The sequence below is a fragment of the Lutzomyia longipalpis genome, chromosome 2 (genome assembly GCF_024334085.1).
Source record: "Lutzomyia longipalpis isolate SR_M1_2022 chromosome 2, ASM2433408v1".
NCBI classification, from domain to species: Eukaryota; Metazoa; Arthropoda; class Insecta; order Diptera; family Psychodidae; genus Lutzomyia; species Lutzomyia longipalpis.
The window spans coordinates 20,216,289-20,229,261 of record NC_074708.1 but is presented as its reverse complement, the minus strand read 5'-3'; the positions used below and the strand labels follow the sequence as shown (position 1 = coordinate 20,229,261).

The 12,973-nt window shown below is 33.8% G+C and overlaps 2 protein-coding genes across 2 annotated transcripts; one reads left to right on the top strand and one right to left on the bottom strand.

Annotated features, from left to right (window-relative positions):
* Nucleotides 1–75: 75 nt before the first annotated feature.
* Nucleotides 76–2,956, bottom strand: LOC129789364 (G2/mitotic-specific cyclin-B3). Its single transcript, XM_055826145.1, has 5 exons — nucleotides 2,761–2,956; nucleotides 1,870–2,232; nucleotides 923–1,789; nucleotides 660–834; nucleotides 76–562 (listed from the first exon to the last, which is right to left on the bottom strand). The coding sequence occupies exons 2-5, from the start codon at nucleotides 2,152–2,154 to the stop codon at nucleotides 363–365; spliced, it is 1,527 nt and encodes a 508-aa protein (XP_055682120.1). The 5' UTR covers nucleotides 2,155–2,232; nucleotides 2,761–2,956; the 3' UTR covers nucleotides 76–362.
* A 2,984-nt stretch (nucleotides 2,957–5,940) lies between these two features.
* Nucleotides 5,941–8,512, top strand: LOC129789468 (uncharacterized). The gene is made up of 2 exons (XM_055826295.1): nucleotides 5,941–6,096; nucleotides 7,723–8,512. Exons 1-2 carry the CDS (start codon nucleotides 6,089–6,091, stop codon nucleotides 8,336–8,338), a joined length of 624 nt encoding a protein of 207 aa, XP_055682270.1. The 5' UTR covers nucleotides 5,941–6,088; the 3' UTR covers nucleotides 8,339–8,512.
* Nucleotides 8,513–12,973: the final 4,461 nt, after the last annotated feature.

The window sequence follows — 12,973 nt, the reverse complement described above, 5'->3', positions numbered from 1 at the left end:
TCAATTAGGTACTTCGCCCATATCAAGCGCATGGGCTCCTTTAATCCACCTTCAATCTGAAAATTAAGACTGTGATTGTGAAAAAAATTGGTTTTTATTAAATAATGAATGCAATTAAATGACAAATTTGTAGAGAATTCTTGCTCGTTTTTTATCTTCACAAGCGATCTACTTGATATAATTTATTTTCCATTAAAGAAAAATTGTAAATTACAAACATACAAAATTAAAAAACAAACGAGCATTAATGTCCCTTGGCGTAGTTTAAGTTCTTGTTTAATATGGCTATGAGGTGGGGCAATCTCCCATAGGAGTTCTAAAACAAAATATTAGAGACAAAAAGGCGCACACATGGGGACTCCTTATGTGCAGTCCATGAATTCCTTAAGCGTCATGTGGGCACCACAAAGTTGAATGCTCTTAATCAGTGGCTTCTTGGATACCTCATGGAAGATCTTGTGTGAGTATTTCTTTCTTATCGTTGATAAGGGCTCCTTGAATTTTTTGTGAAGACCATTATTGAGAATAACAGCTATACGCATAAAATCCCTGGCTTTGTAGCCTAAAAATATAAATTAGAAAAAAAATTCAATTAGCAATAAAAAATCAAATCTTATAAGAAAAGAATGAATTTAAAAAAAAATTAAAACAATTGTTACCAGAATAATATTCAAGAGTTTCATCCCAATCCCTTGTTCCAGTCATCTTTAGAGCGATATAAAGAGCGGCAGCTGCCATTTTTGAATCACTAAGAACAATGGTATCGTAGTCCATTAGAGAGAGTTCCAAAATGTAACGTGCTAACGTTAAAACAGGCATCTCGATCTTGGCGCACTAAAAAAAATAAATTGCATGAAGAAAAAATGTATTATGTAAAAGAATTTGTTGATTTGCAAAGCAGAAACTTAAAAAAAAAACTTACCCTAGCATATCGTCGGAGGAATCTATAGGAGAGTGGTATTCCTAAATCGAAGCCGATTGTCTTGAAAATATCTCTTTCTATGGCAATGAGCTCCCGGCTGTTGTACGCCCCATCGCAAACGTAGAGGAAGTCATCAATGAGTGGTGGTACGCGCTCATCGAACTTGCATGAGATCAGCATTGCCGTGGCACCTAAGAGTTGGAGCTTTTCTTTGGACACCACAACCTTCGACAAGTACATATCCACAAGTTTGACAGCAAGATAGAGAGTCTCATGATTCAATTCAAAAGACTCCTGCACTTCTACCATCCAGTCCACCAGGAGCGCTCGCATCCACGTCGAGAGTGACGGTTGCCTATCCATGTAGGGCTCAATGGGAAAGAGCTTCTCTCGCTCCTTGAGATACTCAAAAATGTCCGGGGCATATTCGGACAATTGGAAGGGATCCAGAATGTTCTCCTTGTCAAAATCATCAATTGTGTCAGGCACAGGATCTCGAATCACCTTTGCCGGAGTTGGTGGCCGTAACTTTCCCCCGTCATCATCCCAGCTAGTGACACTTGAACGACTCTTGGTGTCACTTTGATTCGTACTGATGGACCACCGCGTAGAACTGGGTGTCTCATCGAGAGCCGACATGTAGACACTCTCGCCAGTCTTTTCAAATTCATTAGAGATCCGCCTTATGGGGGCTTTTGCCGCCTCGAATGGGTCTTTTGGCTTCACAGCCGTAGCTTCGTGCACAATCGCATTCCGAGCAGCTGCGGCTCTTGTCATGGGGCGCGTCAATGATGGTAAATTCTCAAGAATATCCGTATTCTCGACTAACTTTTTATCTGGCAGTGGTACAAATTGCGATGCTTCAGTCTAAGTAGGAAATAAAACAAGATTTCAATAGAAATACAACAATAAACTATCATACTTTTAAAATTGAAGACATTACTAACCTTGATTTTCGTGGTGTTTTCCTTCGGCTTGGCCGTCTTCTTTTTTCCATGGACGGCGCATTTGATGGCTTTTTTCACTGGCAGGATCATAGAAACAAGTTTAGTCTCCGTCGCTTGCTCCACAGTGGCATTGGTGAGATTTCCAAGAGCTGATCTTTTAACTTTGTCATTCTTGAGTGGACTCGGATCAGCCTTTCGCTTATTTCGCGTCTGGATGACATTATGATCAACGATAGAGCTGCCGGTCTTGGATCTAGTCACTCGCACTCCCTGCTTTGAGGCCATGCTGCCGAAGAAACTGCTGGATCCTATGAGGTTGTCCGATGATATTGTTAATGTCCCGGGTATGAAGTCCCTAGAAATCTGTAGAAGTGCATAAGTTAGAGTCTGTCACGAGAATATGAAACGACCGTAAAAGGGGGAAAAGATGCGAGGTTGGCAACAAAAGACGGGGCGAAGATATTGCAAAGGGGATGAGAAACGGTAAGGTGAAAAGTGGTTTAGGTGAGACGGAAGACAAGCAGCTGCTATCTTATTTCAATTGAACGATTTTAACCGAAAAAAAACTTCCGGAAAATCCAATGCGGTCTTCTTGGATTGAGTAGGAAATGTAAGAATATTTTTTTTGTCCGGGAAGCTCAATATTCAACATTTTGAAAGCATCTAACTTTTCAACAAACTCATATTATTTAGAACTTCATATGGAAAAAGTAACTTTAAAATTTATAAATAATTTTATAAAATAATCAGGCTTTTTGGTAAATTGCTTAAATAATCTATAATGTTAATAAATTAATAAAGAAAATGATATTTTCTTAGAGCAAGGCCGCGGTATGTCCTTGACACAAGAATGCCAAAGAAAGTGTCCGCATTTTATTCCAAAATACTCACATTTTCACTACGTTTTCCAGCAATTTCTCAAAAAGAAAATCAGTATCACAGCATTTACAAACTTCTGAGCACCACAGAAAAGATATCCCAGGGAAAGAAACAAGAAAAATTCACAACTAATGCTGGTGCTGGCTTTCTTCTACTAATCACAAAACTGACAAAATTGCATTTTGGCGTCACAGAGAAATTTCAATTTCTGCCAAGCTGCCAATTCAAATTTAATTTCTTTTTAACGGAATTTCGTATAACAATTCTTGCATTTTCTAAGAGTTATAAAATATAAAAAATAAGTTTTATTTTAATTTTTCTTTTCTTCAAATATTTTCTCCATTTCATATGAAATTAAAAAAAAAACTCGAAGTTCGAATTATAAAAATATATTTTTATCGTGTATGTATAGTAAGTGATACTTGGAGAATTATAATTAAAATTTCTTGCAAAATTGAGAAGGAAAAACTATAAATTAAAAATAAAGAATGTTAAAAAAAATTAATAATTTTCTTCCTCAGATAGAAGAAAAATGCAAAAAAAATCAAGAATTAGTTGGTATACCACAATCGTGGCATACCAAGTATTGTAATCGTCGGAAAAACCGACCATCTCAGATCGGGCTCAAACTTGGTATGAGCACGTTTTAGATATCCCACATTACGAAAATGGTGGTGGAAAATTTTTGATCCGGCCGGCCGGCCTGCCGGCCGGCCGGCCGGCCTCTGCGCCAAACTTTACCTTATAACTCGAGAACAATAACAGATAGAGACTTCCGGTTTGAAGTTTTCTATAGAAATGTGGGTGTAAAATTTCATTTTTTTGCATTTTCAAAATCCAAGATGGCCGCCGTCCGCCATTTTGAACTACCGTTTACCACTTCCCTTATAGCTAGAAATCTGAAATTTTAGTATGTTGTAGAGCTCAGTGAGACATTTTCATCAATAATTTATACTTGAAAATCGGTCAAGCGGTTTAGCAAATATGGCGGCCTAATGCAAAAAGTGTTTTTTCGATATATCTCAAGAACGGCTTGACCGATTTGGACCATCTTGGTATCAAATGAAAGGTTTCAAGAAGCCCTACAACTTTCTAAAACATTCCAAGTTCCAAAAACATCCGCAAGAGGCGCTAAAATCAAAAACAAAAATTGCCTAACTTTAAGGGGCAATATCTCCGAACATCTGTTATAGATTTCCTTTAAATTTTGATATGTTGTAGCAGGACTAATAATCTTGCACCAGTCCAAAAATGAAGAAAATCTATGTCTCCGTTTAGAAGATATAGCTATTTGAAAAATTCTTGAATTTGAAAAGTTCTAAGAGCCATATCTCTTGAACGGTCTGTCCGATTTTGCTCAATTTGGTATCAAATTAAAGGTTTTGCAAAACTCTATAACTTTCCGAAACATCAGAAACCTATAGAACCATTCCTTGTGGACAAAAAGTGCAAAAAACTGTTTTGGTAGAACAAAAATCCGCCATTTTATGTTCTGGAGGTGACCTTGAAATGTATCGCAATATACATCAGATTATAGCTTATTTCAATAGCTTTCCATAACTAGTCAAGAAATTTCTGTAGGTCTAATAGAACTTAAGATATAAGCATTTTAATCTGACAAATTGCTAAATTTTACAAAAAATCGACTTTGCCTACTAATACTACTCACAAATTAAATTACAACGAATAGACTGACCCATCCGCGTTGTGGTATACCAACTCTAATAACTGGACGCGTTATGATTGACTTTTGTTATACAATCCCATTAAAAAATTGACACCATCTTAAAAAAATTGACAAATAATAATAAGACGTAAAAAGCAGATCATTCGAACTTTATCACCACCATACACAGAAAAAAAATAGTAACCTTATCCACATTTTCGAACCTAGTAAGTATGATTTGAAATAAATAATTATTATACTATTTAAAAACAATTCAGAAACTTTTTTTTAATTGCTTTCAATTGTTTTATTAACTCTGTACAATGAAAATTAAGAATCCGTAAAATCATTTTTCCATCGAGAGAAAGGCGGGAAAGTCCCAAAATATGAACTGAAACTAATAGATCTTGCACTAAATAATTAAAACATAATTATTGCATATGGTATTTAGTGTAGGTAGGTATTAAATCGTTTAAAGTAGAGTCAATTGGAAATTTTTAGAGTGTTTTCCTGAATTTATATTAATTATCGTCTTCTGTAGTCCCCTCTAGGATTCGGCTTGTACTCAGCCTGATTATTATAGTCCTCATCGAATGCATCAGGAAGACCTTCGTCTAAATCCAGAGAGTCATCAGGTTCATTCGCATCATCTTGCAATTTTACAGATATCTCCTCCGTTGCTTCCATAGCTTTCACGGTCTCTATACCTAACCATGAAAAAAAAACAGCAATTTTCTTTCAATTGATGGACTAGACTAGATGCTTTGGAATATCTTAAGTTTTAATAAATTTTTGTAATTTTCAAAATAACTAAAGAATAAAATTAGAATACATAGTATGTTGTATGTACTGTATACTTACAGACTTCTAAAGCAACAAACACAACAAAAATTAAACAAAATAATTTCATCTTGAAGTTAATAAATCTTCCAATGAATAGTGCAAAATATGCTCAGCAGTTTCTGTTTTTATACTATTCCTTATTAAAATTAAAAATTTGAAAAAGCGTTTGATTACACAAAAACATTAATTTTATTTGCATTTTACCGCAATTATTTGTACTTCTGTACGTGCATTATAAAATAGACGAAAAGCAAATACATAGTTCTTTCAAAAGAAATTGTATAAAAAAAATAATATTAATGAATAAGCAGACGCAAGTTTTTCGTAAATGATAGATTAAAATTTACTCGGTGTATTCCATTTCCGCAATTAAAGAAAAAAAATTTTCGCGATTCGCTCTCTTTGAAAACTTTAGTAATTTTTTCCATATATCATTATCTCATGCTAAAGATCATGCGCATAAAGTAAAACACTTATAAAGTCTATAAATAAAATATCAAAAGCTATAATTTATTTTTAATTACATTTTTTTTTTACTAAAATTAGCTATTTTTTTGAGTGTAATGGATTTGGTAAAATTGGTAAATGAAGTAAAAATAACGAAAATTTATGTGCTTATTGTGCCGATAATCTCGTTAGAGGATTTGCAGAGGTTTTCGTCAATCTTCCACATAAAATGTGTTGGGATTATTTAGTAGGTAAGAATTATAACCAAAAGGGTAAATAATAATAACAAACGAATTTTATAGTCAATCTGGCTCAAAATACGCACAAAATTTGAGAAATCTTTCTTTTGTTAGTTTTGTATAATATAAAAGGACAAATTGTATCATGTTTAGGTAATAATTTATTATTATTATTAACAAAATGTGTTTGTTTTGTGTGTTGCATCCGTGTTTGTACATTTTGATTAATATACCTTTAATACGTAGTCGTGCAGTAGAGTTTGGATCTAAAATAGAAAAACTGGATCTTTTCATTTAAATACCGTTAATATTTTGATAATTTTCCGTATTTTCGACTATATTTTTTGATTTTTTATCATACGAAAAAATCATCCTGACGAGATGGAATGAGAGAAAATATCTTCGTCTCCTTCGTCTCACTCTGCGTTTTGTAGTGGTGTGAGTGTGCTAAAGTTTTTTTGTAGTTGTGCGGAAAACTTTTAAAATATTTTTTTTTCGTGGAAAAACTCATTTTTCGGGCTCCAAAAACACAGTGGATGCTCAGGGGCCCCCCAGGAATTTTCAGTAAAAATTTGGGGCGCAACTCGCCGGATTTTTTTCCGGATTTTGCACGGCACTTTTTGGCGCGGATTTTGAAAGTTTTAAAGGGGCGTTGCCAATTGATGCGTCGTCGCTTCCTGGTTATAAAATATCTAATTTCATTGGAAAATTTAGCGGAAAACTTGAGAAAATAGCGAAAAACCTTCTGTGCGAATGAAATAGTATAAGTGACGTGCAAGTGAGAAAATCGCGGTGAAATAGCATGTGCATCCGTTTCATTTTCTCTTCAGCAAACTAAACAGCGCCATATAACGTCTGGCCCAAATAAAAATATTTGAACTTAACGAACTTTTGTTTTGTTTTTCCAAAAATACGATTTTCCTTGTTTTTTTTCCAAATTTGTTGGCATAAAACGCATTTTTGGAGCTCTTGAAGATCTTCTGGGGGCTCCGGAGCCCCCGGGGTGCCTCTCTGTGTGGAATTTGGGGCCCGCGGAAATTTTGACAGTTGTGTTATAAATTTTAAAATTTTGACGGTTGGGGATTTTACACGCACTTTTTTTCCCGGAAATGGATTTTCGTGACTTTTGGATTTTTGATGGCAAAAATTCAAAAGTGTTTTCCTGGTCACAAAAAAACACAATTTCCCCGGAAAATTCGGTCGAAAACGCGAAAAACTGAATGTGTGAGGGAGACGAATAGTGGTGAAATGCATCCATCTCATTTTCTCTTCAACAGAATGTACCAAAAAGGGCGCCAAATTCAAAAAGTTGCCAAAAAAGCATGGAATTTGTGTAGGGGCTACATGAAGGGGAGCTTAGGGGTGGAAATGAATATCGTTGGTGGCAATCGCCTAGTGAAAATTATCTTTTTACCAAATTTCATCGCAATCAGACCAGCAGTATAGAAATGCACAACTGTGATACATTAAAGTTAGGATAGTTTTTCTCTTACACGGAAAGATCAAAGCCAAAAAAAATCACAAAAATTAGATTTTCTTAGTAATTCACATAATTTTACACAAATAATAAAATATTTTTCGATGTTTTACTTTAATAAAAACTATGTGTGCTTGCTTGTGAGTTTGACTAACTCTTCATTTCTTCGATTTTCTTGATATAATATGATTTGAATATGTACGTTTCTCTATCATCTACCTTGGTGTTCAATGTGGTTAGTGTTGTAGTCCTTTTGAACGCTCTTAAAACCATATTCTATGCATATCGCATAATTTCCATAGGTTCAAGAAAGTGGATCACCGTAGCGCCCACAACTATCTGACGTGCCTTGCTCACATATGCCTTTCTGGCATCTCCGGGTGGTGCCTGAGTAAAACACTTGTGCTGGAAGTTTATCCCATAGCCGTGGTCATCTTTGGCTTCATGTTATTGCACGGTCTCATCGGTGTAGTTCGCTTCGGACACCCACATCTGGTTGTTTATCTCCGTTCTGTCTATAGTGTCACCTTCAGTGCTAGTCGCATAATTCCTGTAGCACTTGTAACCACTCAACTCTATCAACGCGTTAATAATTCAATATGGGCCATTATTCAAATTTCATCTACCGGTATTCCTATACTGGATATCATTTTCACTCCTGGGGGTCATGACACAATCAAATTCCTCATCCTCCTTGGAAATATCATGTCTCTCATGTACTTTGGGATCATGGCAGACAACTACTGGGCTCTAGGACTTGCATTGCTCTGCATCATCAATTGCTTTGTCATAGACAAATTAGCAGAAAATTTCTCAGTACCACTTATTGACCTTTTTACCGTCGGTCTCTGTTTCTTCAATATATTCGTATTTAATGTACTCATTGAGCTGAAAATTGATCAGGAATATGACTTCTAACAATTCGTTTTTTCTCTTATTTAGTCAAAAAAAAATCACATGTAAATATAAAAATTTTTGTTCAAAAACTAAAAAAAGAAAAAGAAAAAAAAATTGTATAAAATTGTTGCATTTTTGGAAGTGAATATTTTTTATAATAAACCATTTTATGGACGTGTTTACTTGAAAAAAGAATGAATTTATGAATTTTAATTAGATTTTGCAAGTCTCGTTATCGCAATCAACTTGAATTTGTAAAATACAGGGCTAGATCGTTAGATAGAGATTTGATCAACCACACAGTCTGAGATATACTCAAAAATGTATTATTTCACTATGATTCTCTAAAATTGCTCCCACGATCGAACCGCTTGACTGATTTTTAAATTTTTTTCAGACTTGGAAAGGGAATTAAATTACCTTTTAACGATTTATCTCGAGAACTTTTGACTGGAACATGTATTTAGATAGAAAATACAATAACATTTTTTATCGCATTCTTCCATTTTTCGCGTAAAATCTTTATGGAAGCCATTTGAGCCACAACAAGAGATTGCACATTCTATAAAACGTATAATGCCTTGATTTCTACGTCCCCTAATCTCAAAATGTAATCTATACTTTCAAAATGAATCCGCCTTTCATGTGATGATATAAGTATATAAATGACAATGAAAAAGGAATATGGCTACATCATTTGCCCTTTAATTTTATAAAATACATTTATAAAATACATGGATATGTTGAAAGCTACTTTTGCAATGAAACTTCCATTTTTTGTACCATTAGGATATCATCCTGTACTATGTGCGTATTTATTCAATAAAAGTACACATATTTGGCGGCACAGAATAAAACGTTGAGTATGAAGTCAAGAGGAGTGAAAATATAAACAGACGAATTAATGTATACAATGGTATATCCGGAAAATCGATGGATATAGTGAAGAAGGGGAATAGAGCAGCCCTATGGAACAATCCAATTGGTTGCTAGGGGCGTTGACAAGAGCACAGTCTGCATATTTATATTGAACTATATAGCTACATAATCGCTATAACACTGCAGAGGGATAACAAGATTTAGATACAAAAAAAAAACTAAACTCAAAATTACGGAATGAGACGTTAAATTATGTCTCCGGGGCTTCAACCCTTTTGTCCCCAATCTATAAATTGCCGAAAGAAATCTCGTGTTAGATTTAAGATAAACCCTACCAAATCAATTTTAGCACCATACACATCACCGATTTGCAGTGGAAAGCAATAAAATTCGTTGCGCCAATTCATATTTTGGTGGATTTTCTGCAATACATACATATATCGCTTTAAACTTTATAACCCTTTCCTGAACTACTGTGCAAAACATATTTTGTGATGTTTTTTACCTATTTTATCAAAAAAAACTCAAATTTTTAACATCAAGTTTAAATTCTGGCTGTGTGTAGATATATTTATAGGATTTTTTTTAGATCAATATGATTCTAGATTTGGCCGTTAACTCGGTGTATTTTTTAGCTTTTTTTTTATTAATCCCAGCCCTCACCCAAAGGTCTTTAGGTCATTTGACCTATATAGGACCGCTATACGTATTTTTTAGCTGTGATTTTAATAAAGCCGCGGCAAACACAAGAGAAATAGAAATAATAGAATAAATAAAAAAAACCCAAAGAGCTTGGGCCTACGAGGTGGGCCTAATAAAAAAAAACCTAATAAATTTTGAGCCATCCAAGTATCTATATTCCTTAAAAAATTGCTGTTTCTTTTTACTTAAAACACTTATAAGTTTTTCTGATTCCAGAAAAATGTTATTAGAGAATATTTTAACATGAAATCTTTTAACTATGGTTCTTCAAAGAATTTTTATTGCTGTGTAGATGAACAGGTTTATTTTTATGAAATATTTTAACGTTCCGTTAATTGAACTCATCTCAAACATAATGTCATTTTTTTAATGCAAACTCTTTCCATTTTTTCCCTAAATTATGTCGCTATATTTTCCAAGTTGAAAACAATGAGTATAAGTGAACGCTTATCATCAATGCATTTTTTAAAAGTTCCCCATCAAATTGAGATGTCAGACTTACCCTATATAATATTAAAATATCCCATCTATAAAAGTATTAAAATTGTTGATGTGTGATTTGCATTTCTCCCTTTTCTGGCGTGAATTGTGCTTATGCAGATTTTATGTTTGATAAAGCGATAAACAAACATGGAACGACAAAAAGGAGCATTATACGTATGTTTTTTAAGTGATTCAAGTGTGATTTTAATCCATCATATTTTTTGTGAACAAATCTAACATGATTTACTATCGTTTCATGGCGAAAAAATATTATTTAAATCTCAATAATAAAGAATATTGTACAAAATGGACAAAAAACATTAAAAAACGGAAACCACAGAAAGAAATCTCATCATAAGTTTTTGTGTAGAATAATTCTTTAGTACTTCCTTTAACCGCAATGCCTCCATCTACCACACATAATGTACAATCTTAAGAATACACTGAAGAGAATGATAAGAAATTTTTAATAAGAATAAAGAATGAAAAGCAAAAGATATAAGAAACTAAGAAACTGTACTCTATATTGACTGACTAAAATATATTGCGGTTTCTGCATATTTATCTGTATTTTCTGCAATTTCTGCAATAGTCAAGAAGGGTATACAAACTTAATGTAACGCCAAACACGCCAAATTGCAATAATCAAAAAATGATTTAGATTGTTCATTAAATTCGCACGTAAAATGTATGAGTATATGATGAGGTATGGTGATGTTTCCGAAGTTCTGTGAATAATAAGTGCTTAGAACTCGGAAATGCGATTATTTGGAGCCATACAAAACTTATCATATTTTCAATTAATTTACTAAATGGACTGAATGACTGGCAAGTGAGTAATGAATATTAAATACATGAGCCTTATACCCTATAACTCCCATCAGGACCTACCTCTTCCCTCTCAACTGTGTCTCTTGTTCACGACTTGATCACTGTTTCGTCTCACCGCTAATTAATTAATTATTCTTCTTTCTCTTATATTTTATTAAACTTTTCTTTTTTTTTCACTCAGCATAAATTTAGATTTTCTATATTCATCGCTGTATAGCCTGTGAAATGAGCATTTGACAGTGAATTCAAATAAGGGTGTCAAAATCCCTCTCTGTCTTATTTGCCTTTCGTATTAACTCGCATTTGAAGAATAATCTTACTGATCGAATTTATATCGTAAACACGGAATGTTGTGAGAAGAAAGGGTTGGAAATGCGTTGGATTTTGATCGTTTTTGGGACGTTTGCCACGGATTTATTCTGGCCCCTAATCAGAGTTAGCAAAAGTTGCTTTTCCTTTATTACACGTGTGAATGACACGGAGATTTTTTTCCCTTAAGATCGTCACTATTTAGATGCCAATCAGTATTATGTATATTCTTGCACATTCTTTCAAAGACTGGAGTGATTTTTTGTTGTTGTGAAAACCTTCTCAATATTTTTAAAATCTGTAGAGTCAGTAGAAGTTGGACGACCCTCAATCACATTTTGAAAGGTTTGCCTTTTGCGATTTTTAAATACCCAACCGGAAATGAAAAATTGTGTAGCTTTCTTTTGACGTGACTCATTGATTGCGCACCCCCATCAATATTGTGCGGGGGTGCCATTTGATTCACTCATGAAAACAAGTATATTTGTACATCATTACGGAATGAAAGGAACGATGAATGAGAGGAGTAATTTGTGAGGAGCCTATTTACAAAAAAAATCACGAACTTTTATGCCATCACCCCGCTATGTATTGCGTGTGATTGTGATAATAAGAGCGGTAGAAAGAAAGAAAATTGTTCAAACACATCCATTTGAAAATAATAGAGGGACGTCGTCCTATTGAGTTTTGCATTCACAGAGACGTGAGTATTAGGCAATAAATGTAATCGAATGTCAATAAAAAGTGATTTTAAGAATCAAAGGAATTTATTTTAAATGAAAATTGAGGACAGATATATAGATCAAATTTAAATTTTTATCTCAGACTAAATTTGACTGACTTTCCAAAATAAAAAATATTAATGTGACATCTTCTTTATATATAGTACAATGTACACAAGCTATAATCCTTGCTCGTTTTTATCATTCTTCAGTTAAATGCAAAATATACATATATGTTATAAGATCTCCAAGGTACCCAAAGGTGTATTAATTGCAAATTAGTTATAATTTTCATCAAGTAGTATCATTCTCTATGTATCAACTTTCTTTTATTTTTTCCGCTGATGCGTAAAATTAAGCGATATTTGCCACCCAAGTGGACAGCTGCGGATATTTGAGACATGTCTCGCACTTCTTGTTTACTTTTACCTCTTCCCTTCATACGCTTTACTGAAGATTCGGTATTTATGTATTGAGAAATGGGATCATATTGGGGGATGGAAAAAAAAACATGAGAACGGTGAATTGTGCCTAAGGAACAAGATGAATTGCACTGACAAGGAATAAATCTTCGTGAGACAGGAAAATATTGTATTATAGTGTTACGAAAAGAAAACTCCTACAAAAGCACTAAGCGTAAATAAAAGAGAGATATAAATCCTAACGAGATTATTTAATCTTTGACATAAATTCTCAGGTAGATGCTAAAACTTCCTTTTAATTATTTCCA

Bases quoted from the DNA above. Each gene is read 5' to 3' on its own strand.
- LOC129789364 (XM_055826145.1), bottom strand. From the start codon at position 2,154: ATGGCCTCAAAGCAGGGAGTGCGAGTGACTAGATCCAAGACCGGCAGC. The intron at 835-922 runs GTAAGTTTTTTT...TATTTTTTTTAG, and splicing joins TCCTCCGACGATATGCTAGG to TGCGCCAAGATCGAGATGCC. The intron at 563-659 runs GTAACAATTGTT...TTATATTTTTAG, and splicing joins AACTCTTGAATATTATTCTG to GCTACAAAGCCAGGGATTTT.